Source organism: Prionailurus bengalensis, chromosome B1 (assembly GCF_016509475.1).
Source record: "Prionailurus bengalensis isolate Pbe53 chromosome B1, Fcat_Pben_1.1_paternal_pri, whole genome shotgun sequence".
NCBI lineage: Eukaryota > Metazoa > Chordata > Mammalia > Carnivora > Felidae > Prionailurus > Prionailurus bengalensis.
In genome coordinates, this window is record NC_057344.1 from 167,408,894 (window position 1) to 167,435,305 (window position 26,412).

Consider the following 26,412-nt stretch of genomic DNA (forward strand, 5'->3'; position numbering starts at 1 on the left):
TATTATCAAATGCAAAGTTTACAGCTTTTAATAGAGAACACTAAATGCCTTATACCCAAGTCACTTAGTATTTGTTGACTTTAAGCAAATTGAATGATGACAAATGGCACATGTAGGTGTGATGGGAATCATCCCAGGAAGCAAAGTGTCTTTGTTGTTGCTGAGAGAGTTAAAGTAAAACACAGCAGTGACTAACTTGTTTTAAAATATATGCGTGACATTCTATTTATGATGCATGGTAAGCAAAATTATTAGTATGATCTAATTTCATCCACAGTTTGATTTTTCTGCCAGTATTGTAAGTTCGTGTCCTTGTTAATATCACTGTTAATATCCAAACTACAGACGTAAAGACAGTATAGCTTATTGTTTGGATGGTTAGCTCCAGTGAATACAATTAATATCTTTCCCATGTCTTTCATTATTATCACTTTTTTCTTCTTAGAATAACTGAATAATTTTGCATTTAGCTTTGGTTTCTCTCAGAAGCAGACTCTCAGATAAGCATTAACTTTGGAATTAGTATCAGGAGGTACTAGAAGAGGAGACAGCTAAGCAACACAGGGAAGAGAAAGGACCCCAAACAGGGTGTGCTACCGAGCAGGTTACTGCTGAGGGCAACTGGGGTTTAATTCCCTCTCGCCCGCTGAGTTTTCTAGGAAATGGTGTGGAACAGGACTGAGAGTTGTCTCCAGTGAGGAGGAGTGAAAGCTGCATTCTATGTCCTCCCACTCCCATCAATCAGTGATTGATGGTTGTTCCCAACATCCCTGCAATTCCAGTCTGGCCTGCACAGCCAGGGAGAGCCGTGAGGCAGAGAATCAAAGGTGCTTGCGTCAGAATACCTTAGCTCTTAGGAGAATTGTCATTGTCAAGGGAGTATGGACAAAGAACTGGCAGCAGACATCACTGTGGTCTTCAATGCATAGGTACTGTTTTAAATGTTGTTACTATAATTGCTGAAATATCAAACTTTTTGCTGGAATCTTTATCTATTATACTGAGAATGAGGTACAGATACTCTGCACATAACATTTCTCTTTTCTCCAGTAACTTACTTTACCCTCCTGCCACCAGACCTAAAAACCTACTTCCATTTATTTCCACACTCTGTTCACTCCCAATGTAATCAAGGATATTCCCTCCTCCTCCTTCTTTCTGTGTATGCGTTGTCAGTCTCTTTTAATGCATGCACTGCCTGCTTACTCAGAAATGTTCCTCTATCACTGATCTTTTCTCTCTACCTCAGTCCCTCCATCTGTATTGCCATCTGCTCAAACATCTTCCACCTTAAACAAGCAAACAAAGAACTGTGTCTTCCCCCTGCACCTTCCTCTGTTGCTAGAGTTCTCTTCCCCTTTACAGTCAAACGTCTTAACAGTTGTTTAAAATCACTCCAGCTTTTTCTTCTTCTCTCCCACTTCTCCTACTCCATGTTGGCCTCTGTGCATATTCTTTCCTCCATGAATGGCCCCCATGTCTCCAAATGCAGTGAAAATTCTAGACCTCAGATTGCTTCGTCTTTCACCAACAGTGACTGTCTATCACTCCCTTCTTCATAGGAGTGTAAATTGCCTAACACTCCTATCTCTAGTCTTTCAGACACCATATTCTTCTCTACTTTTGATTCCATTGCTTCTCTGGATTCTCCTTCCTGGCTAATCATTTTCTTTTAGGAGGAGTGTTTTGTTCTTGTTGTTGTGGGATTTTTTTTTTTTTTGGTGCCTCTTAATCTCCTTTTTCTATATTGCTTATCCTTCCACCCACCGTTCCCCCAGAAAACTACCAGTTTGTTCTCTGTATTTGAAAGTCTGTTTGTTTTCTCCGTTTGTTCATTTTGTTTTTAGATTCCACATATAAATGAAATCGTGTGGAATTTGTTTTTTTCCTCTCTGACCTATTTCACTTAGCGTAATACCCTCTAGGCCCATCCATGTTGTTGCAAATGGCAAGATCTTTCTTTTTTACGGATGAGTAATATTCCATTCTTTATATACACCACATCTTCTTTCTCCATTCATCAGTCATTGGGCACTTGGGTTGCTTTCATATCTTGGCTGTTGTAAATAATGCTTCAATGATCTTACAAAAATACTCTAGGGGGATATATTTGTATTGCATTTATAGGACATGAAATTAAATAACCTAGATGAATTGGACAAATTCCTAGAAAGATTCAAACTACCAACACTCACTCAAAAAAATTGAAAATCTGAATAGACCTAAATAAAGAAAGAGATAGAATTAATAATAATAATAATAATAATAATAATAATAATAATATACAGCTTCTGTCTTAGCAAATTACAAGTTTATATGGCTTCACTGATGAATCTTGCTAAACATTTATGGGAACATTAACACCAATACTCCATAAATTCTCCTTTAAAAATTAGAGAATACTTACCAGCTCATTCTTTTACTCCAGTATTACTCTGATACTAAAATAAGACAAAGGCATTACATGAAAAGAAAACTACAGACCAGTATCCATTATGAACATAGACATTGAAATGCTCAACAAAATAGTAGCAAATTAAATCCAGCAACATATAAAAAATTAGGCACCCAAACCAAGTGAAACTTATTCCAGGAATGTAAATTTGCTTTAATCCATAAGAATAAATTGGTGTAATATGCCATATTAATAGAATAAAAAGGGCAAATAATTTATCTGCATATTCCGTAAAAAGTATTTGGCACAACGCCGTTTCTTCAGTTTAAAAAAAAAACAAAACCTTTCTATGAACTAGGAATAGGAAGAGAAGGGATTCTGTTCATATGATATGTCCAGAATAGGCAAATCCATAGAAACTGAAACTGAATTATTAGTTTTGAGAGCCTGGAGGAAGTAGGATAGGGGATGTGTGCAAGGCTTCTTTATGATGTTAAAAATGTTCTAAGGTTAAGCATGATCAAAAGATCATGGATTTTCAGACACCAGGTGAATTGGGTATTTCCAGGAGTCTTATATGCTCTTATAGCATATTATCATGTCAGTAATTGTATATTTATTTGATTTTGCATAGTATCTTTCCTCAATAGGCTATTGCATTATGATAGCAGATGCAATGTCTGCTTTAAATGACTCTGAACTGAGAATGATAATTCATGTATTAATTTATTTGAGAAAAATTTATTAAGAAAATGCACTATGCCAGGGGTTGTTCTGTGCTAGGGCTTTACTTTTCTAAACAGGCAGAAGTCCCTGTCTTCATGGAGTTTAGCTTCTAGTGGGAGGATGTAAACCAGTATTATCTGATAGAACTTCCTGCAACAATAGAAATGTTCATCTGGGCTGTGCAATGTGGTATTTCATGTGGATGAAATGTAGCAAGTATAACTGAGGAACCAAATATTTTAACTAATTGAAATTAAATTTAGATAGCCACATTTAGCTTGTGTCTACCCTATTAATGGATATAGACAGTAAACAGTGAACGTAAGTTGGTGAACACGTAAAGCCAGGGAGAAACATTGTGGAGCACTTGCACTTTAAAATAGGATGGTAAGAGGGACCTCATTGAGGATGTAATGATTTCCAGTCCTCTCTCATTTGTTTTATGCCCTACAATTCTATGGCAACTGCTCATTTTCAGGTTCTACAGGTCCTATGTACCAAACAAAAGGTCCTATTTCAGCATCTTTTAACAATACTACTGGGGCACCTGGGTGGCTTAGTCGGTGAGCATGTGATTTCTGCTCAGGTCATGGTCTTGCGGGTCTTGAGTTCTAGCCCCACATCAGGCTCAATGCTGTCAGCACAGAGCCTGCTTCAGATCCTCTGTCCCCCTCTCTCTGCCCCTCCCCTGATTGCACTCTCTCAAAAATAAAGATTAAAAAACAACAAAAAAAAAAACCAGTACTACTTTACAAAACCCAAACTTTATTCTCTTGATTTCTTCTACACTTTCCTTTTCTCAATGTTGTGTTTTGTTTTGCTTTGTTTTGTTTTTTCTTTCTTTAGCTACTGCAACATCTCCCAAACTGGATACATTGTCTTCAATCTCCATTGATTCAGGAGAACCACATTAAAAATGTAACATAACATTTCCAGTATAATAACCTTGCAACTAACATTCTCCCAGAGTCCTTCAGTGAATTCCCTGCTGCCATATATGTAGAGAGAATATTCTCATCTTTGTGGCACGTTGTATCTCTTTTGATACAACATCTGTCTTTCTTTACAACTGATACCCCACATTCCTACACATGTTAACTGTCTTCAGGAACCAAACTTAGCTATTTGCAAAGGATTTTAAAAAAGTGAGTTTGGTTTTTATTGTATGCTGCATTACTCAATGAAGAACAAGTTTATCAATGAATTTAAGCCCTTCTTAAAACTATTGATATGTTCATTTTGGATAGCCTTCAGGGCCATTTTTGCTATTTTTTATGAAGTATTTCAAACATTCAGTAGAGCATAGAGAATGGTATCATTTATTTCATGTCAAGCTTCATCAAATCTTAGAATTTGCCAAAATTAAGATGAATTTTAAAAGAAGGAAAACAACATAATATATTAGAACCCCCCCCCCCCGTAACCTTGTGCAGATTATTCCCTTCTCTCTCCCCAGTGATAGGTGCCTTTCAAATCCTGAATTTGATGATTGTTCCTAAGGATCACACCTTTGTTAACGTTTACTGCGTGCATTCATTATTTCTCCTCAAGTACCTAATATTAACCTCGTGTTGTTTTGCCTTTGGAAAAATCTATATAGAAGATCCTCTTTGGCGTATTATGCTGTTGGCATTTCTAAAGCCAAGAATTTAGCTTATAAATAATTATTTTGAGGTAACTCATGGTATACATTTCTGTTAAAAGTCACTTACTGATCAGCAGTTAAGTCTTTGTTTCCACTAAAATAGTGCTTTCTCTAGGTCTATTCTTCCCTTTTCCTAGATTTAAATTTTCTTCACTGGGATGCAATTTCATATGCTTTCAACCTCCCTCTGTCAGTGGATAGTTTGGGCTCTGTCTTCACTAATGACAGTGCCCATTTAGCTATTCATGACCATTTGTAATGTTGATGAGATATTTGGGAGAAAGGTGTATAATCTACATGAACTATAATTAGAAATTATTTGTTAATTCAAACATAAAGCACCTAATATGTGGCAGGCATTGTGCTAAGCACTGGTGATAGAACAGTGGGCAGAAATGACATAGTCCTTGTCTTTTTGTGAATCTGAATTGGGTTGGGGAGATAAACCAACCAAACAAACAAACAAACAAAAACCCTAAAAAATGAATACAAAAATTAAGGAATAAAAATAATGACAAATTCTAAAATATCTTATGAAAAAACGAAGTGTAAGAGGGAAAAAATGAGGGAAGTAGACTTTCATTATACAGGGGGCAGAGTGGACCTCTCTCGGAGGAGAGAACATTTAAATAGAGACTTAGAGGCAGATAAGAAGGGAAGAGAAAGAGATAATAGTCAATGTGAAAGCAGTGAGTCAGGAGAGTCAAGGTGGGTCCACTCAATTTGATCAGGACTTGGGAAGGTCTTCATAGTCCTTAAACTGAAGCGACAGGGGTTGCCACCAGATTTTCAGTTCATTTGTTTACTCTAGTAGACATCTGTCCACGTGAATCAGAATATTATAGCAGGTATTAACCACACAATTCAACCCTGTTCTAAATCCATATGGGGAAACAAAAATTAACCAGAAGATACTATGGACTTTGACATATTAGTGTCACAAGATACCAAACTAACTTATACTCACAAAATCTCATTTCTTCGCTCCTCCTCTCCCCTCCCCTTCCTTCCCTTCCCTTCTCTTCTCTTCTGGAAAGGCAAATTATAATCAACAACAGCATTTTGAATGTAGAACCTTAGAAAGCTGTGTTAGATGTATTAGATATCTGTAGTCATCACAGCAAAATGTTTTACTGTTTCACGTTTGTCGTTTACAGCTCTTTTCCCACAACCAAGAATCACGTTCTCGATCTCAGACAGCTCTTGGGTATTCATGGTCCGTGTTTGCCTTGCTGATATTCCTTCTTTTGAACTTCCCTAGCAGGAGAATATTCCCTGCAATGCATACGTTCTTTAACTCTGCTTATGAAGTTAATAAACCATGAAATCATTTATTTAAGGTAATTTTGCATATCTGTGTCTTTAGGTGTTGCTCTTACTGCTTAGAGCTTTGAGGGTAATCTTATTTTTCTCTCTTTGGATTCTTAGCTGGCACTTTCCTGCAGCCACGAGGTACTGATAACACTCTTCTGTACTCTTTCCTTGCCATTTGGCATATAGGGGATATTCCTCATATCCTTAGCATGAATATATTCACACATTTTGTCATCTCTCTTCTCTAACTTGACTACTCCAGACTAAGGAGAGTAATTTCATTTGCCTCTATTTGGCTGAAGACTACCTCAGCATTTACGTTTTTCTTCTCTGGAACATTTTAAATCGATATCTATAGTGACTAAAGTTGTATTCAATTGCTTATTGAATAAATGTGACAGTATTGATTCGGTATGAATAAGAGGAAAAAGCAAAGAAACCTGAGTCTCATTTCCGTAAGTTCTTTCTAATAGCACATATAATTCATGTCTAGGACCAGCTACGTAATTTGTGAGGCCTAGTCCAAGATGAAAATGAAGGGCCCTTTATTCAAAAGATGAGTAAGAAATTTCAGGAGAGCAAAAACAGGACATTAAACCCAAGTGGGTTTTTCTGAGCACAGGGCTGTATGACACTGTAGGAGCTGCATGCCCATGAACTTGACCCTGTTCAGGTCTTTGGGGTATCTGGCGGCTGAGAATTAACTTTATAAATATATTTGTGTCTCATGTGAGTTTTATGGTAAAATTTCATGAAAACAGTTTTGGGAGTCAACTAGGATAGAAAAATAATAAAGCTGAATAAATGCCTTTATTTAGAACACTACATGTTTTTGGTGCAGAGTATTACAGCGAACAGAAAGCTAATGAGAAAACATTTTTAGTTTCAAATGTATTATTGACTGTGGTTAGTGCTTTGGTTTATTTACCCTGACGGCTTAGGAGCCTGATTGCTTGGGTTCTAAAACCTGGCTGTTTTCCCTCTACCATGTGTGGTCACTGGGCACATTTCCTTACCTTTATGTATGCACATCAGAGTACATGTATAGTGAGATGACAACAGAGATACTACCTCGTAGGTCTGTCATGCAGGTTATTATCTTTCAAGCCTTTTGAAGCATAAACATTCAAAGCCTCCTCTGTTACTTCAAAATCCTTTTTACTATTAATTTTTGCCTCAGTAGAAACAATACCCCAAACTTTGTTTACTCTCTCTTTCATGGTGGTGACTTAGTGTCCAGCATAATATTAAAAATAGTCTGTGATATTGTTTGCGTGGAATTACAGATTTGACAGGAGAGGAGACACTCAATTCATGATAATAAAAATTAGGGATTTATTGTTGTTGTTTTTTTTTAATATAAGTACCTTGGAAGAATTTTTCTTTTGAAATCTTTTCTTTGAGCCTTTCCCCCATCACCATTTGGCTTATTTAAAGCCAAAGATCTAAATCACCTGGTTAAAAGAACAATCTAGTTAAATGTGTTATAGTTAATAAGTTGCATAACTTTTGAATCTAATTCAATTCAATCGTAGCATTTCATACATTCCTAAGGACATGTAAAGGCAAGTTTGTTTGGAAGTAATCCATTGTGATTAATGTGTTATTTGCTTTTATTTTTAAGGCACTGAATAATTATGCTTTTTATATTAATTTGAACTACTTCTAATGATTAATAATCCATTTTTATGCTTTATTGAGAAGATATACTAGTTTACAATCTACAAACTAAACCTGTACCATCATGAAATACCATCTGAAATATTTACTTTAAAAATAAAATTTAGGACTATATCAAACAGTAACCATACGAACCATACTTTATTTTTAACACTGATAGTAAATTTATTGTAAACTAGTTAATCGAAGATAGATTCTAAGACTTTACTAATTCTCAGAACTATGTTTAAAATGAAATGCTCTAAATCCAGTGTAGTTTCCAAGTAAGAATGTCATAATACTTCTACGCGTTTAGCATTTATGATTGTGAGAACCTATAAAATAATTGAGCAATGTAGAAATGTTTGTTGTTTGTGAAGGTTGAAAAGAAAGTAAAGGCCAATATTCCTAAGTATCACACAGCCTTCTAATCATTCCATGTACTTGACCCCTTCTCTTTCCGTGGCTCTCATTATGTATTATCTATGTTTAATCTCTTTTTCTCATGCCAGACAGTATTACTGAAGTCTTTACTAACATCTACGTCACCAGTTTTGGCCCTGTCTCAGATACAGATATGGTGAGTTTTTCATTAAATAGTATTTTTACTTCATAGAAATAGTATTTCTATGTATTTTTATGTACTAGAAATAGTATTTTTACTTCATAGAATGTTCCCGTTATATGGGGGGAAGTTAAAATAAACAAGCAATTTTCGTGTTGTAGAATTATGTGTCTGCCTATTTAGTCTATCCCAATACTTGGAGAATTAAAGATACTTGTTTATATCAATACACTACCCCTGCTTGAGTGTTTATATTAACACTTTGTATTTCATATTCTTTTCATAGCTTTTACCTAGCTACAGTGTGGTAAACAATTAGTTAAATAAAAATAATTATATTACTGAGGACCATTTTCTAGGATTCAAGGACCTGCTTGGAGTTTGATAAGTAAAATCTGGACAGTTTTGTAGACCACTGTCTATTTATTTATTTTTAATGAGATGAGTGTAAGAAGGAAATTGTTAAGTTGGGTTACAAACTGGTGGGCTAGACACATCATAGATAACTATTGATTAAGCATAAATATTTTAGTATTAACTCTTCCATTTCTACTGCTAACTATAGTGCTCAGTTACAGAAATTTTTGTTGAAATACTTTTCATCCACCTTCCTTATGGCCCAGGAAGTGAGAATTAGAGGAAATGCCCTTATCCTTTCTTTGTCTGGTTACCCTCCACCATGTCACCCTTCCCTGACTTCTTTCTCTGATAACCCATGGGGAGGGATGCCAAATGTGGAGGTTTTTCATTGGAATAAACACAAAAACAAAGTTTTCCTTTAATGCGGACAATTATAAACGTTAGCCAATTTGTTGGGACCTCTCTACCTTTCCTTCAGGAAGCAGATATGCTACTTCTATCCTTTAAGAAATTTGCTTTGTCTGCCACCAGAATCACTTGTTTGACCTCACAGTACTTTTTAACATTTTTAATGTTTATTTACTTTTGAGAGAGAAAGAGCACGCACTCTCACCCACATGCACTTGGGGGAGGGTCATAGAGAGGATCCAAAGTGGGCTCTACCCTGACAGCAGAGAGCCCTGGGGCTGGAACTCAGGAACTGTGAGATCAAGATCATAACCTGAGCTGAAGTGAGACGCTTAGCCGACTGAGCCACCCAGGTACCCCTCATGGGCCTTTTCATAAATTGACTTGGACACCTGAAAATGAAAGGTGGCAGAGGGGTAATGATCCCCAGCTTTGGGGATGGGGTTGATACCGAACACTGGCAAGTCTCTGAAGTTCTTTCGTATTATAATGTGCAGATTTAAGTGCTTTTTTCCCTCTTAACTCCAGGCCTTAGCCACAATTGTACAACAACAGAAAAAAATACTACTCTTCAACATAATCCTCCTCCCTCCCTTGCAGTATCTCTATTGTGATCTGAAATATTAATCTGCCTCTTTCTACGGGTCAATTTTAAGTGTACAGGAACTTGAAAAGATGACAGAGACCTATTTAGCCTGAATACATCTTCCAAACATTACTGGTTGGCTATAAAGACAATATATCTGTACACTTGGTCTCGGTAGATGCTCTCAAATATTAGAAAGAGAGAGAATGAGCACCTGACCTCTATGTGGAATCAGAGTCAGAATTTCGTCAAGCACTACACTGAAAAACTAGCAGGATAGTATATAAATGGAGGTTCTTTTAATGTTACTTTTGATGTCTTATTATCAGCCAAATCAGAAAGGCAAATAAGATAGGACCCCAAATATCAAATTTTTCAATGTTGTGGATTTTTTGTTGTGAATATTGGTGCTTACAGGTACTTTTAATGTTTTTGCTTTTTTGTGTTTTTATTTTTGCAAAGTTTATTATTCTAACTAAAAAAATCAAAAATAGAAAAATATATACTTCTTTTAGACATATGAAATGTTTATTTTCTGGAGGTTTTCTAAATTTTTTTTAATGTTTATTTACTCTTGAGACAGAGACAGAGCGTGAACAGGGGAGGGGCAGAGAGAGAGGGAAGACACAGAATCTGGAACAGGCTCCAGGCTCTGAGCTGTCAGCACAGAGCCCGAAGCGGGGCTTGAACCCACGAACTGTGAGATCATGACCTGAGCCGAAGTCAGACACTTAACCGACTGAGCCACCCCAAGCGCCCCTATTTCCTGGAGGTTTTAGACACACTCACTCATATATTTTTGGCAAAATGTTTAAGTTGACTTTTTTCCAGTGGTGACAATGGATTAGACTAATCCTCCTTTTTCTTCTGACCATACTGTGGGATACATTTAGAAAGCAGGGAGCTTCAACTCAGAATGGATTAAAGACTTGTACAGAACACCTGAAACCATAATGACCCTAGAAGAAAACATGGGAGAGAAGCCCTTTAACATCAGTCTTGGTAATGTTTTTTTGGATCTAACAACAAAAGCAAAACTTAACAAGTGGGACTACATCAAACTACAAAGTTTCTGCATAGCAAAAGAAGCTGTCGACAGAATGGAAAGGCAGCCTACACAATGGGAGAAAATACCCGCAAATCATATGTCTGATAAGGTGTTAATAGCCAAAATAAAGAACTGACACAACTCAATAGAAAAGAAGACAAACAGTCCAATTTATAAAGGAAGACCGAATAGACATTTTTACAAAGAAGACATACAAATGACCAACTGGTACATGACAAGTGCCCGACATCACTGAGCATCAGGAAAATGCAAATCAATACCACCGTGAGGTATCACCTCACACCTGTTAGTATGGCTGTCATTAAAAAGACAAGAGATAAGGGTTGTTTATGATGTGGAGGAAAGGGAACCCTTGTGCACCATTGGTGGAAATGTATATTGGTGCAGCCACTGTGGAAAACTGTAAGAGGGTTTCTCAAAATTTGAAAAGAGAACTATTGTATGATTCAGCAATTCCCCCTCTGGGTATATACGCAAAGGTCATGAAAACAGGATTTCAAAGAGATTTCTGCACTCCCATGCTCATTGCAACATTATTCACAAGAGCCAAGATAGGGAAACGTTATATATGTTATACACACATATGTAATTCATATAGATTTGTATATGAATAATATTTGGCCATGGGGGAAAAACAAAAATCTGGATTTGCGGCAACAATCTGGACCTTGAGGGTGTTATGCTAAGTGAAATAAGCCAGACAGAAGAAGACCAATACTGCATGCTATCTCTTGTATGTGGAATACATTTAAAAAAAATCTCAGGGGCGCCTGGGTGGCTCAGTTGGTTGAGCCTCCGACTTCAGCTCAGGTCATGATCTCGTGGTTTGCGGGTTCAAGCTCCGTGTCGGGCTCTGTGCTGACAGCTCAGAACCTGGAGCCTGTTTCAGATTCTGTGTCTCCTCTCTCTCTCTGTCCCTCCCCGACTTGTGCTCTGTCTTTCTCTGTCTCTCAAAAGTAAATAAATGTAAAAAAAATTAAAAAAATAAAAATATTTCAACCTCAGAAACAGAGGATAGATAAGTAGTTGCTAGGGGCTAGGGGTGGAGGAAATAGGGAGAGGTTGGCGAAAGAGTACAAATTTTCAGCTACAAGATGAATAAGGTCTGAAGATCCAATGTAAAACATAGTGACTGTAGTTAATAACATTATATTTTATAATTGAAATTAGCTAAGAGAGTAGTGCTTGAATGTTTTCACACACACACACACACACACACACACACACACACACACAGAGAAATATAAGTTGATAGATGTGTTAATTAACCAAATGGGGGAAGCCTTTCACAATGTATATGTATATCAGTCATTACTTTGTACCCTTAATTGTCTTATAATTTTATTGTCAATTATACCTTACTTAAGCTGAAATTTAGAGGAAAAAAAGAAAAAAGGAAAAGAAACTGTGATCATTTGGTGTTTCATGCAGGAATTCCTTGCGGGCATTTGTTGGGAAATTTTATGTTTTTTCTTTTTGTTTTTTTTGTTTTTAATTTTTGTTTTTAATTTTTTTTAACGTTTATTTATTTTTGAGACAGAGAGAGACAGAGCATGAACGGGGGAGGGTCAGAGAGAGGGAGACACAGAATCCGAAACAGGCTCCAGGCTCCGAGCTGTCAGCACAGAGCCCGACGCGGGGCTTGAACTCACGGACCGTGAGATCATGACCTGAGCCGAAGTCGGCCGCTCAACCGACTGGCCACCCAGGCGCCCCTGTTTTTAATTTTTAAATGTTTATTCATTTTTGAGAGAGAGAGGGAAGGAGAGAGAGGGAGAGAGGCAGAGCAAGCATGAGGGAGGGGCAGAGAGAGGGAGACACAGAATCAGAAGTAGGCTCCAGGCTCTGAGCTGTCAACACAGACCCTGACGCAGAGCTCGAACCCACAAACCGCAAGATCATGACCTGAGCCAAAGCCGGACACTCAACCGACTGAGCCACCCAGGTGCCCTGGGAAATTTATATATATTTTTTTACAAATCCTAAATTCTGGTTCAAGTCAAGTAAGAAAAAAAAATGGAGAAAGCATTACGATTCTCCTGCAAGAATTAAAGCTTAGCATTTGACATAAGGAATCCACGGATGTCAAGTTGTAACCAAGAGCAGGGAGTGCTGACATGTGAAGTTGAAGACTGAAAGGTTAAGGTCAACATGCCCCAGAACTGGGCAGGACCATGTGTGAGTAAAGCAGTCATTATCTGGGAATCATAATCCTAGCAGTTACATGCCTTTGGTTCTGTTTGCTGCAGTCATTCTTAAAAATAAGGTACATATTAACAAGCTGATGCACAAAAGTTAAAAGTAAAAAGCTGGTAGCTATTGTTAGGTGTGCAGTCATTAGCAACAGAACAAATTTAAGCTCCTTCATCTGAATTGAATTAAAAATTGTGCCCTCTTCAGTGAATCTAGCTCAGGAACTTTAAAACAATTCTAGCCGGCTCCAAATACACTTCATATATGGGGGGCCCTGCCACACTTTGTATTAAACATTAAAATGCACTCAGGATCCATATGATATAGGTTAAATTGAGTTGAGTGGAATTGAAGTTGGCAACATTTAAACAAAATTACTTATTTTGATTTTTTTACTTTCCCTTTTCTATTTTGGAGTGTGTATGTGTGTGTGTACATGTCCACTTTTATATGGAGATATTCCCTAAACTGAAGTACATATTTAACATCTAGTAGACTCTTGAGACACTTGAAGGCCCTAGACCTTTTTCCTAATGATACATTTTCCTTGAATTACCTAGTCTATTACGGTCTATAGAATTATTTTGGTTATGTCAGATTTTCTACATTATTTCCATCTTTATTCACCTTGCTTACTTAATCTTACCAATAGTTGGCTTGGAGGAAGTCTGATGAATTGCAAGACCACTGAGAGGGTACATACTTACTCTGTCATCAGACCAGTTCAGTCAAACCAAAGGATCTATAACAGAACTTGAACACACAAAATCTAATAAAATGAATTATTAGCTAGAACAGGTGCTTTAATAATAGAACAGGGTAGGGGTGCCTGGGTGGCTCAGTCAATTGAGCATCCGACTCTTGGTTTTGGCTCAGGTCATGATCTCATGGTTGTGGGATCGAGCTGTGTGTTGGGCTTTGCACTGGGCATAGATCCTGCTTAAGATTCCTTCTCTCTCTGTCTCAAGAAAAAAAAAAAATATATATATATATATAATAAAACAGGGTAAAAGAAGACTCTAAGCAACACAGAACTAGCAAATTCAGAAAGCAGCATCTACTTCTAGGGGTGAAGCATCATGAACAAGCAAGGAACACCCCACACACACACACACACACACGTGCACAGATACACACATACTTTCTCACAAAAAAGGGGAGCCTGGATGGGAGCTGAGAGTTGATACACTGATAATTGGTGTACATAACAATGTGTGATATGGGAAGGATTTTGAGAGTCAAGAGGTATTTTTGTCAGTCAGCAGGTGCTGTTTGATATTAGTTCAAATCTAAAGAAAGAAGGTGGGAAAAATTACAGTTGAGTGACCTCTATATACATATAACACATGCACGTGCGCACACACACACACACACACACACACACACACACACACATTGTAAACCTATTAGGAAAGACAATTCAAAAACATATATGCATTTTATGAAAAGGAATTATTTGGTCTTCATGATAACCAAATGGAGTTATTTTCAGTATTGATATTACTTTTCCTGAGAAGCAATATATAAATGAGGAAAAATCTGAATTTGTGTTAGTATAGATGGCAAAGAAATGAAACTTACATGTGACACTCTGAAGAGGAAGACATTTATTATATATGGAAGATGCACTTATATTACTATTACTCATATATACAGGTAGATATGAAGATATTTAACTCATATCTTATAGGAGCAACTTGGTAATGAGAAAAAAAAGTAAAGAATAAGTCTAATTTCACTTATAGTAGCTTAGCTGATACACTCATTTATTTCTATGCAGTGTGCATAGACCCAAACCCTTACGTCCTGTTCAGGTCAGTGATGCAGATTTGTTGTGACATTAGCCTGAGAGGAAAAAGCAGCATAGCAAAAAGAATTAAGAACCAAAAGAACAAACACACATGCACACACACACATACACACTGCTAGCTCAGAATCATTAACTAGTGTAATTGTCCAAAGAAAGTTGCATATCTAAATTATAATTAAAGATTCTAATTACAGTGTCTGCAATTAAGTTTAAAAATCTTTTATTTCAACATTTAAAAAATTCATGAGTAAGAAGGTAATTAAAGTTGGGAATGTACTAGTAACTGACAGTTGACAAAGTTTGTAGTAGGCATGTGCATTTTAGCAATTTGTAACTCACTCCTCTGTTGTTTTGTTTTTCTTTTCTTCTTGGTTTCTATATAGGTCTTTTTTCATATTAGTAAACATTTTCGCTATATGTGCATATTCTTCAGGTTGAGCTACCAATTACTGCACTAGACTAGAACCTCAGCCCAAACGATAATCTCTTGCAGTGCTAAGTGTTAGCGTTAGAAATCGAACAGTGCAAACTTTGAAGTCACCTCCAGGTTTCTGAGCCAAAGTTTCCCATTAGGCTGTTAAGCAGCAAGCAGTCAGGTAAGCTTTGACCTTGATTTGTTGATCATTTCAGTCCTTTGGTTGGTACTTTTCTGTCTCTATGAAAACAGACTGCATTATCTCTTAGACTCCCCAGAAGCTAGTGAGATATAAAGTATTCTGGTAGTTAACATCATAGGGAGGTTGAGAGTTATTAGATCTTGACATTTGGTCAAAAATTGACACCAGACTTAGGTGATAACCCTTATCAACTTGTTATTTGTCAATGTAGCTAGATAAGGAGACCTGTTATAAATGTGGTGAATTCTGTATACCGTATCACAAGTAAAGTAATCATCTTTACTCACTTCAAAGCTAGCGTGTAGAATTTGGTTACTGGAAGGGTATTGATATTTTGAAGGATAGAAATTAGACTTTGAGAGCATTCATTCAGTCAGTCAATATTTTTCAGTATCGTCTTAAAGGTTTATTTGTTTGTGTGATGTTTGTTTTTGAGAGAGAGAGAGAGGGAGAGAGGGAGTGTGTGTGTGTGTGTGTGTGTGTGTGTGTGTGTGTGTGTGTGTGTGTGACAGAGAGAGCAGGGGAAAGGGGCAGAGGGAGAGGGGCAGCGAGAGAGAGAAAGAGAGAATCTCAAACAGGCTCCAGGCCCAGCACGGAGCCAGACAAAGGGGCTCAATCCCACAACCTTGGGATCATGACCTGAGTCAAAATAGTCAAACGCTCAACCGACTGAGCCACCCAGGTGCCCCTCCTCTTAGAGTTTTTAATGATGTTCCTTAAAATGTTACTCAATAGGCACTTGGATTGGATTGTTTCCTGGGCTCCTTCTACAATCTGTGCGATCATAATTGCTAGTTGTGTGGGATGCCAGTCTGCATTTTAACAGTTTAAGGTATTTGATTTTATGCTGAAGGCAGCAAAAAGCCATTTTTAGGTTGGGGGGGGGGGTTGGGGTAATACAGAAGGCATGTGATGGAGTCAGATTTTCTTCAATCCAGTAATTTGTATTAGAGGATAGGGAAAGGAAATGATAGTTTGAAAGCTGTTTTATTCCACTCAAGAATGACTCTGGACTGGGCCTGAATTGTGGTCCCAAAGATGGAAAACCTGAAAAGATTTATTAGATCTCCACATGATCGGATCTGTAAGACTGGGTGATCTGTTGGATGTAGGAGTTAAAGGAAAAGCACAGGATGAAGGCCTGGGGCATTGGGTTGATGGTACCACTCACTGGGCTATGACAAACAGCAGGAAAAATTTTAGTTTGCTTTTGTTTTGGTGTTTGGGGAATGAGAACTTATGCCTTGGGTCACCGAGTTAGGGTCTCTGTGAGAAATGTAATTGGAGATGTCTAAGTGCAGGCATATATCCAGAGCTCAGAAGAAGGGCTGGAGTGCAGATAGTTTGGGAAGCCATTTGATGGTAATTGAAACCATGAGCATGCATAACATTGGGCAAGGAAAGAGATTTCAAGTGAAATGGTCATCATGCTTTCACAGAAACTCTAGAATACAAGAATATAAATAAGATTTTGGGGGGGGGGCAGAGGGAGATGGAGAGAGAGACTCTTAAGCAGATCCCACTTCCAGTGTGGAGTTCGACATGGGAGTCCATCTCACGACGGTGAATCATGATCTGAGCCGAAATCAGGAGGTGGATGCTTAACTGACTGAGCCACCCTGGCACCCCAGAGAATAAAAAAAAAATTAAAGGAGACTGAGAAGCAGCCATGGATATCTGTCAACATGAAGGGGGATTCTCTTCTCTGAAACAGACTATGTTTTGATCCTTAACAGCAGAAGTTAGAAACTACTGCCTTTTATTCCTCCTCAGATGCAGTGATGTGCAATAGTCATATATTCATATCACTTACAGGCTTCTGTCAAGGTAGGATTCTGTATATTGAAGGTGGTATTGTTTGTTCCGTAATGAGAAGAACCCAAGTGTGTTGCTCAGAGTAAAACCTCAGGGGTGTGGCAAAAGTTTCAGAAAAGAGGGCAAATAAAGACGGTGTGACTAGTTTGACTCCATCCTACCTTCTTGCAAGAGGGAGGTTTCAGGAACCAAATACATCAAGTCGCAGGTGTCTTGGCTTCCTAAGTAGAGGGGTATTGCTTAATATTTGCCCATTCCTTTTATAAACCAAATAATAAACAGCTATGATTGCTGAAAATGAGTGATTTTTTTCAATTAAAATCGCTGAGGTCGCGTATTCTTTCGTCAGGTTTCAAGAGTGGAATCTGTCTTTTGGGGAGAGCCACGTAGAACTTGTTTGCCTTGGTCAAGAATAATGGATATTATCTATTGGGGCTACTCCCATACATTTTCCCGGGGTTACCGTTGCATGTAGATTGTTGGCAGACACAGAAGGTCTCGGATCCCATGGTGAAGATTTTCCCAATGGTGTCCCACAACACCAGGAGAAAATAGTTTAATACCAAATGCAAAGGATCAGTGCAAAAGTAGGGAGAGAACAACAGTGTCATGTGTTGTGGTAAAGCCAAGAAAAGGATTCAAATGTGTCATTAGATTAGGAACAAGGAGGTATTTGCTGATCGTGGTAAAAGCAACCAGATTGCAGTGGGTTGAGCGTGTGGGAGGTGAGGAAATGCAGAAATTGTGGAGGCAACATTTTTAAGCAACATGGTTGAGGAGAGGAGGCGAGACAGAGGGCAGTAGCTGTAAGGCATTATAACTATCGGTGAGGATTTTATTTTTAAAGACTACATTGAACTTCTCACTGTTTTCTGAACATGCCATTATCTTTAACAACTCCGTGGAGATGTTTTTCACTTTTCTTGTTAGGCTTCCCTTCTCCTTTGCCAACTGGAGATCTTTCATTTATTCAAGGCCAAGCTCAAATTTCATCTTCTCTGGTGTCTCTGTCGGCTACTCCAAGTAGGGTCAGTCCTTTTTGTCCTTGTGTTCTATCACAGGGTGTTCACACGTTTTTATGTCTTTATATACTGGAATATAAAAATCTTTACATGTCTTTCTTCTTTACCACCATCAGAGCGACTACAAGGCATGAGTTGTGTTTGTTCATTTCAGCAAGATTTACTAAGTACATGCTCTGTGTCTGTCACAGTGTGGGAGCTGAAATACCTAAGTATAACCAGTGCTTATCCTCAAGTTGTTCACAGTGATGTGGGGAAACAGCTAAGAAAAGTTATCAACTCTAGAACAGTGGGATCACGCTTTTATTGAAGTACTTATGGATTAATATAGAGCAGAGGGGATGTGGGTATAGGATATCTCTATCTGAGAAGGTTTCCAGGAAAAGAACATAACCAAAGAGGACAAATGAGGGGAGAGTTTTAGCATAAATTGGAAGAGCCGATTGAATTTAGTAAAATGCAAAAATTCAGTGTGACTAGAGCTTGGAATGCTTCAAGGGATTTGGGGTGAGATGAGGCTAGAAAAGAACTCAGAGCCAGATCACGAAGGCCTTATAGCCAATTGCCCAAAAAAGAAAGCTGCAAAACCATCCACAAACGAAACTTTAAAACATAGTAGATCGCTTTTTCCAGAGCATTTGTTATGGCATGGCTTTTTTGAGATGTGCCAACATAACTAAATGTAACCATTGTACACAATAAAGAACTACTGTGGTTATTTTAATATAGTTACACAGACACACACATGTAAACGTGCACACTTCACACTTGTGAAATTAAGGATTGGGGTATCGCATGCAGGTAACTGGTTGCTGCAAGATATCTGAGAGCTTTTCTACCATCTGTCTGCTGATGACTTTCTCTTTATAGATTTAGAGTTGTTTTTGCCCAGAATCCTTGTTGCTACGTTTAATTTCTTTTTATTCTTATTTTTATTTTTACTTATTTACTTATTTTGAGTGAAAGAGAGAGATACAGACAGACAGACAGACCGTCCCAAGCAGGCTCTGCGCTCCAACCCACGAACCATGAGGTCATGACCTGAGCCAAAATTAAGAGTTGGACATTTCACTGACTGAGCCATCCAGGTGCCTCAACTACATATCATTTCTAATGATGTCTCTCATTCACTCATTCATGGACTAATTGTTGTTTATTTCCTATGTTCCAGGCGGTTTGTTAGATGCTGGTGATACAGCATTGAAGAATGTGTTCATAGTACTTGTTCTCAGTGTGGAGTAAAAGTTGGCCAAATGTAGGGACTGGCAGGGAAAAGCCGCTGCAGCAGACATCAGTGAGTTTGGGTAGTAAGGTGGAACATGGCACATCAGAGGCAGTATCCAGCATTGCTACAGGCGGAGTGCAGTTGGAGGAGCGACTGCTTAACACCAGGCTAGAGAGGAGAGGGAGGGAGAAATCATGCTGGTACTTGGATGCTGTGAAGAAAGTATCTGGACATCCCCCCAAGGGCTTTAGAGATTCAACCAACCAAACTCACCAACACTTCATTTTTGGATCTCCTTTTCCCACATCATGACAATATCTTGAGTGTACCCTGTAGCTCTCCATTCACTCAAATATCAAAGGGTCCAAGACAGTCCAATTTAAACATCAGTCTTTTATGCTAGTTAGATCATCTCCCCTTTTCTCAGCCATGTTCACAGCTAAGGCATGTGCCGTGGACAAAAGGCTCTTCCTCTCTTCTTTCTGAGTCTTCCAGAGTTGGGGCAAGGGAAAGAGAGATTATACAAAGGAGGAAAATATGTTTCACTTACAGCTTACTCTGTTGGTGGTTCTCTCTTGGCAATTAGTGCCATTTGTGTCAGTGACATATGCAGGTTCTCTCATGGGACACAGTTGTGATTTCTTTGCAGTTACTTCTTTATTGCCCCCCACACCAAAACACAGGTAGCTTATTCTTTAATGGGCTTTTTGTGACCTTTTGTGGCTCAGCCTGTGCCCCTGGCACTTTACTTCATGATCTTTTGTTGCTGAGTGTCTCTTACTTGTCCCGCTGCCCTTTTGTTGAGTCTGGGGAATGGGGGGAGAAATAGATTTTGAAGGTGATTCATATCAGGCTACCCCTCCTGATGTCCAAACTGCTTCTAAGAACTTCACACATATTATTTAACTTGATCCTTGTAAGAAGTAGGTTTTATTATTATCACCATTTTATAGATAAGTCAACTGAAATAGTAAGACTAAATAAACTGGTCAAGGTCAAGAACCCTAATCAATCTGACTTCAGAGCCCATGCTCTTAACATCTATTTTATATTACCTAACTTATTATTTTTGTTGTCTTTTTATCTAATGTTTAAGTCAGTTTTGAATGTGGAAAGAAGACTTTGGCAGAGATTCTAAAGCTTCATTTTCAGCTCTGCAACTAAATTCTCCCTATAATCTTCCATAATCTGTGACTCTCATCTGTTTATTGGTCTAAAAAGATGGAAATTTCACTCTGACGTCCTGCCTCCAGTGATTATTTTTATATATGGTACAACAAAAAGAGCGTGGTATTAGAAAGCATAATTGAGTGCAAAGATTGGCATTCTCTCTTTTTTAATGAGTATGGCTTCTGAAGTATTTTCCACTGTGAAATGGGGATATTTAGCATATTTAATAAGGTTATTGTGAAGTTTAAATAAACCATTATATTAAAGTGAATTGCAGTTAACTATTATAACTATTAATCATTTTGAATATTTCAATTAGATAGATTTTAACAATCCGCTATCAGATTCTGAATCTTCAGTATCAGTTTTTAATTTTTTCATGAAACTTACCCGGCCTCTGGTTCCAAGTAGAAATCCCAGACATCTATCTTCCTTGCACAGTGGTCAGAAGATACGGTAGCTGTGGTATTCTGCAATCTCTGTTTGTGTGAGCTTGCATAGTAGAGTTTTATGGTCTTGTATTAATGGGGTTGATTGGCACTCTGCTGCTCTGTTCTTAAGCTTCTCTGTTTTTTTGTGTGTTTTTTTTTGTTTGTTTTGTTTTGCTTTTGCATTTTTTGCAATGCTAATAGTGGGCTACATGTGTTGTTCACACCCTTTTGAGTACCAGCTTGAAGTGTTTGAGCTTAACCATTCCATATATTCCAAGGGTATCGTTTCTTTAATAGCTATATACCTGCTTCATAAACCACATTTTTCTCTGTTATAGAAGAAATACACTGGTTGGATTTACTCAGAAGAGACTAGTCTTTATTAGCAAAAAGGGTAAAACAAAATAAATTTTGCTACTTTAAAATACGTTCACTAAATCAAAGTAAATGAGAAATCACCCCAAGAGCAGCCTTGCAATTTGGTTATATTTCAGTGAGGAGATATAATTCTTCAGAAATTGGCTACATGCATTGACTTATAATTAATGTAGTCAGGCACTAAAAAATATGCTGCCTCCGCTGACTTAACGTGGTCTTGAAATCATGTTTATACAATGAACTTCAATAAAGAGTGACTTCCTTGTTTGCAATACAAATTATGGAAGCCATACTCATTGGTAGTTAAAATATTGGATTGGAAATTATATCCTTGTCTACATTCTGCCCCTACCAAGCATGGAAACAGGAAATTGACTCAATTTATCTATAACTGCATCTCTAAGAAAAAGAATTTGGATTAAGTTTCCTGTAAAGAATTTTTCAATACTTGAAGTGTGTGGATTCTTCAACTCCTCAGTCTCACCTCACAGTCAGACTCACGTCTCCTGAGCATAGGCCATGGGACAGCTGCATGCTGCTACATCTTTGTGAATTGTTTGTTTTTTTCTAAATTTGCTTCTTAGTTATTTGTTTATTACTTGAGGGATTTTGTAGTTGATCTTGTTATTGTTTATTTCTTTTAGAGTCTCAATTCATGGGTCCGAGTCTTAGGATGTATGAAGAAATTGCATTGTTCTGTACTTCTGGCAATATTCTTGTACACACAAATCAAGCAATTATTTACTCTGTTAGCACATACTCATGGCAAACCTGAAGTTTATTTTAAGGAATCTTTCAAGAATATTTTTTCATATATTGAGAATGTGCATTTTATATGCATATTCAAATGCAAATAATTTGGAAATCCTTTTTTTCTTAGTGGATATGCAATAAATATTATTTGATTGAAATATTTCCTGGGGTGCCTGGGTGGCTTAGTTAGTTAAACATCCGACTTTGGCTTAGGTCATGATCTCAAGGTTCGTGGATTTGAGCCCCGTGTCAGTTCTGTGCTGACAGCTCAGAGCCTGGAGCCTACTTCAGATTCTGTGTCTCCCTCTCTCTCTCTGCCCCTCCCCAGCTCTCTCTCTCTCTCTCTCTCTCTCTCTCAAAAACAAATAAACATTAATAAAATTAAAAAAAAAAAAGAAATATCTCCTTACTCTGCCTTTTTAATTTAGAAAACAAAACCACAAAAAATAGTGAATCAATTGTTTTTATTTATATATTTATATATCTTTATGCTTTTATATTAACATATGAAATATTGTGAGATAAGCACTAAAGTAGAAATTGGAATAATATAAAGTTAAAATATATATTATTTCAGAAATAGTTATATTTATTAATAAAATAGATTCATTTTTGCTCTCATTTAAGATTGCTGTTTATAATATTTTAGCAATCTGTTTAAATGGACTTTATTATTTTTAAGTATCTTTCTTAAGTATTTTAAAATAATAGCAATAAAAGTCTGATTCTAAATTTATATTTTAATATATATTTTCATAACTCATGAATGAAAAAGATACATAAATTCAAACTTAAGAAGTACATCATTAGCTATTAGTTACTGAACCATTATGACAATTTTTAAAAAGTCATCCAGAAATTCTAGATGCTTGTCCTTATGTTCTGGATGTTTAGTTTTTAAAACAACTTGCTGTTTGCAACCTTATGGCACAGTAACCAGTATTTCAGGGTACAGCATGTGCTTAAGATGAATGTTAGCATTACAAATAGTGGGTATACCATAAGAAACTCTTAAAAACTGAGAACAATCTGAGGGTTGATGGGGGGTGGGAGGGTGGGTGATGGGTATTGAGGAAGGCACCTGTTGGGATGAGCACTGGGTGTTGTATGGAAACCAGTTAGACAATAAACTATATTAACAAAAATAGTGGCTATAAACTCATAGTTTAAATAGCCTCATTGATAATTATAAATTTGCTTTTGCAGACTTCTTTTTAGAATTGATTTGTTCATCAGTCTTTATGTGGCTACTGAAGAGCTCAGGTTAAGCATAGAACTGACCTCCCTGATTTTGTTGTTGTCGCTTATGCTCGTGTGATTATTTGTCTTTTCTTCAATCCATGGCATCCTGTAGCAATACTTTTTGAAGCCACTTGTCTATTTTTATTAGACTTAGTTTAATCAAAACTAGATGTTGTAACTTGCAAATTCACCCAATTCCAAATCACAGTGCACTACAAGCAAATGAATGAGACATCACTTGACCATTTTCTGTGCCTTCTTTTCCCATAGAATGGCTTATGGGTGCACTGAGAGTGCCAATATCATTCCTTATATTATCTATTAGCTATTAACTATGTGAACTATTAACAAAGTTTCATTTACTTCTTAGATTTGGATAAGAATTTTATACAAAAAAAAGTATTCTCTATTTTCTTCTTACACCTAAAAGAATGTACATATGCCACTTTGTAAACCACTGCTCTAAGCTGAATATCCTGTTTCTGCTCACAGTCTCTCCCTTCATTTATTACAATACAGCTGATTGTATTATATTTACTGACTTAAAACCAAACTGCCTCCCTGATATTAGGCCCATGTAACTTTCTTTAGAGTCCCTAATGAAGTAAAGTCTCAGATTTTCTCAAACTCTTCATTCATTCACAAAAACCTTTAATTTTCTCCCACATGGGCTGGTGTGATAGGTTGCAGTCATAGCCCCCACTCTTTACTCCTTTTTATGTACACATCTTTTTCCATTTAACTGTATAACGCCTTTCCACTGAGACTGGACCTACTATAACAGGGTGACCTGCTATAACACTTGTCACTGAATTCAACCATGTGACTTGCTTTGGCCAATGGGATGTTAACAGACATTACTTACGTAAGTAAAGACTTAAAATGGCATTGGGTTTTGCCGTTTTGTACTTCTGCCACTGTCATGAGAAAGATGTGCCCGAGGTAGCCCTGTGGCCCCTACAGGAGGATTAGAGGCACATGGAGCAGAGCTGAGTTGCCCCCGTGGCCCTACACAGTGGCAGCCTAGATCAGCCAATGGCTGCTACCACAGGAGCAGAAACAGCTGAGATCAGCAGAGCCCAGGTGACATCAACTGATTCCCGGTCTCATGTCTTCTGAGGTAATAATACATAGGTGCTGTTATAAACTACTGCATTTTAGGTGTTTCTTACACAGCAGTAGCCAATTGCCCTTAAGTAGTCTCTAGATTTTATGGTTAAACTGATTTCCCTTAATGGCATTTACAAACTCAGGAGTAGGGAGAGTACTTTAAGCTTCCCCCATTTGTATCTTCTGTTCATTTCTCAACCCATTGCATTCTGGCTTCTGAACTCTTTTCTAAACTAAGCTCAAGATCTTTCAGCACTGTTAGACACTGTTTATCTTAAGTTATATGTCACATGAAATAAAGTGGTTCTTTAAGTTTTCTTTTCTCTTAGTTTGGTATTTTCTTTTCTTCTACGTGTGTGTGTGTGTGTGTGTGTGTGTGTGTGTATTCTTTTATGGTTAATTTTCTAGAGTTTTTTTTCCTTATTTATTTTCATCAATCATGAAAAATATCTATATTAGGGGTGCCATCATAATTATCATTTTGTCACTGCTCAAAACAGTATAGCCTGGGGACATGTCTGATATATTAATAATCACATGATATGTAAATGAGCTCAATTACCATTAAAAGACAGAGATGGTCAGATTCAATAATAAAAGATCTCCCAAGATGTTGTTAATAAATTGGAAATGGTATCTTCAGACATAGTTTCCTGTTACAAATGCAGTAAAATTAAACATCAATGACAAAAAATATGAATAAAAGAAACCAACACATTTGGAAACATAAAAACACTTCACATTATCTCCTACATATAGAAAAAGGAAAGACATAATGGAAATTATAAAATGTCTTTGAATAGTAATGAAAATACTATTAATTATGCTTACTAGATAGCTATAGCAATCATGGCTTTGGAATTGATGCTTGGATAGACAAACAATAGAAAAGAAGAGAAATCTCAGTAACATTTTCATACCTATATGCACACTATATACATGAGAGAAATGCTATTGCAGATCTATAGGGAAAGATGGACCAGTCACTAAATGAACTAGAAAGTTGTTTTCTATTTGAAAACAAACAAACAAAGTAGAATCTTTGTCTCATGTGACACATAATAATTCCAGGACCTAAATTTTAAAAAGCAGAACTTTTATCTTTAGAGGAAATGTACAGGGATATATTTGTGATACTTGTATATCTTTATAATCTTAGTATAATTCTTACTGAGTAGTATATTTAATAAAATATATAACATATATATAATATAAATAATTTCTATAACTCAGTAAGAAAAAGATAACCAAAAAGGAAATTGAGTAAATGAAATGAACACTTCATAAAAGAGAAAACTAGAGTACTTAATAAACATACGAAAATTTGGTAAATTTCATTATTAATAGAGAATGGTAGCACTATGAACCATTCACACGAATATTAATGGCTAAAATGAAACATTCTGTTTATACCGGGTTGTACAGAAATAAGACTTCTAGGATTTCAACTTAAAAATATCTTGTTGAGGATGCACATATAGTACATTCTAGTAATCCTACTTGTAGATTTATTCTAGAATAGTGGTGGCGTACCATGGTCCATGGGTCAAATTCTGTCAGTTACTTATTTTTATATATAAAGACTTACTGGAATATAGCCACACTGACTCATTTAAGTACTATTTGTGAGGACTTTCACACTACAATAGCAAAGTTGGGTGGTTGTGATACCATATATAAAGCCTATAATGTTTACTTACTGGCCCCTTATGGAAAAGTTTGCTAACCTCTGGCTTAGAGTAACTCTGGGGCCTTTGTCCTAAAAGCATTGTATAATAAGGCTCTTTGCAGTATTGCTTTGCAATAGTTACAGTTTGGAAATAGAAAAAAAAAGAATATAGAAACAGGATGAATATTGTGAAGTATTCTTAAAAAGTCATGCTATGTAGCAATGAAAATGAGTCCAAGTACAAGATACA

The 26,412-nt window shown here is 37.0% G+C and overlaps 1 protein-coding gene across 2 annotated transcripts in view; it reads left to right on the forward strand.

The window, feature by feature from the left end:
* The window catches only part of GABRA2 (gamma-aminobutyric acid type A receptor subunit alpha2), a 122,584-nt gene that overhangs the window by 42,017 nt on the left and 54,155 nt on the right, over positions 1–26,412 (forward strand). For both annotated transcript variants that reach the window (XM_043572739.1, XM_043572740.1), the window contains exon 4: positions 8,252–8,319. In XM_043572739.1, coding sequence (XP_043428674.1) covers positions 8,252–8,319 — 68 coding nt within the window. The remainder of the gene's footprint in view (positions 1–8,251; positions 8,320–26,412) is intronic.